Here is a 2936-nt window from a genome sequence, read left to right on the forward strand (position 1 = left end):
GTTTGCTCTTTCCTATGAGACTCTTTTTGGTCATCCGCGATAATTTCCCCCCCCCGCCCCCCTCCCCCTTATCGTTTACAAAGTTTCTGGTTGAAGGCTTTGGAGTTTACACTTGAATGGTTCCTTTAATGGCCCATTGATCAGCGTCGTTAGAGCCCTGGGCTTTGCTATTGCCTCCGTTAGCTCCTGCTCGTTAGCGTTTGTGTATCTGAGGGTTTCCTTAGGAGCTCTCCTGTTTGGTTCCTTGCCCTCTCTGTTAAATCGCTGCTGGCCCTATGTGCTTACACAGCTACAGGAGTTCGGGTTTGACTTCGGAGTACGGGGACCTTTAAAGCCTGTGCGGTAACATCAGAGGAGAAAGGACCCTCAAACCATGAACACGGGCTGTGGCATTTCGAGGGTTGCGTACGCCTGGGGACATTTTGCACGAATGCGTCATACGGTGACACCTTACCACGGGTGCGTCAGCAGGAGAGGGAGGGTGCTCCTGGAGATTGAGGAGAAAAACACTTTTCGCAGGAAAACGTTAAAGTTGTGTGGCCCTTGGGCGAGGTGTGAAGAACACGGATGATGTGTCCTGGGACAGCATTGTCATGCTAGGATGATGATGAAAGATTTGCTGTCGGGACCTTCCCGTGGTCCCTTCCGTATTCAATAGCGGTGCTTCTCCATTCCGCCCCATTTGCTAACTGGCCTGGTTAACAAGTGGAGAAGAGAAGGAGAATCCCGCAAGGCCCCCCGTGGAAGCGGCGGAGCTCGCAACGCCTGCACGACGCAGAGGGAAACCAAGAGCTGTGTATGAAGGGTGCGCGGGTGCGGACGGGGAAGCGGCACCCAGAGCAGCGCTCTGTATGCGGGGAGGGAGCCTGCTTTCCGAGCGAGGAGAGCGTTTACACCGCGCTTTTTGGCTTCGGTGTGGCAGGGAGAGCGCAGATTCAGGCAGCAGGCTCCGAATCAGCAGCTCTGCCCCGAGTGGGAAGGCAGAGGAAATATTCCCCCTTGCGACGCTGGGTGGGGATGTTGGCCACGGACCGGCAAATTCCTCTGCCCGCCCCGGGTTTCCAGGCACAGGGAGACAAAAAAAAGCCGTGTGAGCTGCTCGAGAAGGGCGGCGGGGCACGGCGTGGGGTGCTCGGGGGCTTTCAGAGCCCCTTAGCCTGGGATTCCTGACAAACACCGCTCGGCCGCGGCTTAAAGATGCTGGGAACCACGGAGGACGGTGGGTGGCTTTTCTGGAGAGCGATGGCGTGCGGAGGCAGCAAGAGGCAAGTGATCTTGTTTATTCTGTGCGTTTGCGTGTGTCAGAGCGGGGCCGAAACCCTCCGCTATTCTCTGGCGGAGGAAATGGAGACGGACTCTTTTGTCGCCGACATTGCAAAGGACCTGGGGGTTGCTCCGAGCCAGCTCGCGGCTCGCAAGGCCCGCGTTGTGTCCGAGGGGAACGAGCAGCTTTTCCGCCTCAATCAAAACTCCGGAGTCCTGACGGCAAAGAGGTCGCTGGACCGAGAGGAGATCTGTCCGCAGAGCGATACCTGCACGCTCTTCTTTAAGATATTCTTTGAAAATCCGTTGCAGCTGATCCGAGGGGAGGTGGAGGTTCGTGACGTGAACGACAACTCCCCCGTGTTCCCGGAGAAGGACATGCTTTTAGAGATTCCTGAAACGTTATCTCCCGGGTCCCGTTTCCCTCTGGAAAGCGCCCAGGACAAGGACGTGGGCAGCAACGGCTTGCAGAACTACAGCCTCGAGTCCAATTCGCATTTCTCCCTTGCTCTCGGAACAGGGAAAGATGGAGTAAAATACGCGGAGCTCGTCCTAGAGCAGCAGCTGGACCGTGAAGAGCAGCGAGAGCTGAATTTGCTCCTCACCGCCACCGACGGCGGCTCGCCTCCCAGGTCGGGCACGGCTCAGGTCCGGATCGTGGTGCTGGACGCCAATGACAACATCCCGGTCTTCGGTCGGGAGATCTACGAGGTGCGCCTGGCCGAGAACAGCCCCCTGGAGCAGCTGGTGGTCAGAGTCACGGCCACGGATCCCGACGAAGGGTCCAACGGGAAAGTGCGGTACGCCTTCACCCAGACATCGGAACAGTCCCGGCAGCTCTTCGAGCTGAACCCTGCCACGGGGCAGATACGGGTCGCGGGCACCCTGGACTTTGAAGAAGCAAAAAACCACAAGATGGTGGTGAAAGCCACCGACGGCGGGGGGCTGTCTGCTCATTGCAATGTGCAGGTGGAGGTCCTGGACGTGAACGACAATGCCCCGGAGATAGCACTCACCTCCCTCACCGCCTCCATTCCCGAGGATGCCCCGCCCCGGACCGTGGTGGCCCTGTTCAGTGTGCGGGACCGGGACTCCGGGGACAACGGCAGGACAGAGTGCACGATCGACGGGGACTTGCCTTTCAGTCTCACCCCCACTTTTGATAATTACTACGAACTGAGAACAAACGCGGCACTGGACAGGGAGAGGACGGCAGAGTATAACATCACCATCACGGCCATGGACTGGGGCACTACGCGGCTGAGCTCTCGGGAAAGCATCTTCGTGCAGATATTGGACGTGAACGACAATCCCCCAGAGTTCACCCAGGAGATTTACACCATGTCGGTCACAGAGAACAACAGCCCCATGCTCCGGATCGGCAGCATGAATGCTACGGATGCTGACGCAGGAAAAAATGCCCGCATAAACTACGCGCTGGTGCGGCAGGAGGGCAAGGAGCAGCCCGACGTGATGGTCAACTCTGAAAACGGGGATGTTTACATCCTCCGCCCGCTGGACTACGAGGAGGTGCGTGCTTTTGAGGTGACAGTGCGCGCTGCCGATGGGGGCTCGCCACCTCTCAGCGCCCAGGCAGTGCTGCGCGTGCTGGTGCGGGATGAGAACGACAACGCGCCCGTCGTGCTGCACCCGTCCCCTGACGGCAGCGTGGT

The 2936-nt window shown here is 58.6% G+C and overlaps 1 protein-coding gene across 1 annotated transcript in view; it reads left to right on the top strand.

Moving 5' to 3' along the window:
* Positions 1 to 1197: 1197 nt before the first annotated feature.
* The window catches only part of LOC104123026 (protocadherin beta-15-like), a 3881-nt gene continuing 2142 nt past the window's right edge, over positions 1198 to 2936 (top strand). The window contains exon 1 of the mRNA XM_035890768.1: positions 1198 to 2934. Within this exon, the coding sequence (XP_035746661.1) occupies positions 1198 to 2934 (1737 nt within the window). The remainder of the gene's footprint in view (positions 2935 to 2936) is intronic.

The sequence above is a fragment of the Egretta garzetta genome, unplaced genomic scaffold (assembly GCF_000687185.1).
Source record: "Egretta garzetta isolate BGI_Z169 unplaced genomic scaffold, ASM68718v1 scaffold103, whole genome shotgun sequence".
NCBI lineage: Eukaryota > Metazoa > Chordata > Aves > Pelecaniformes > Ardeidae > Egretta > Egretta garzetta.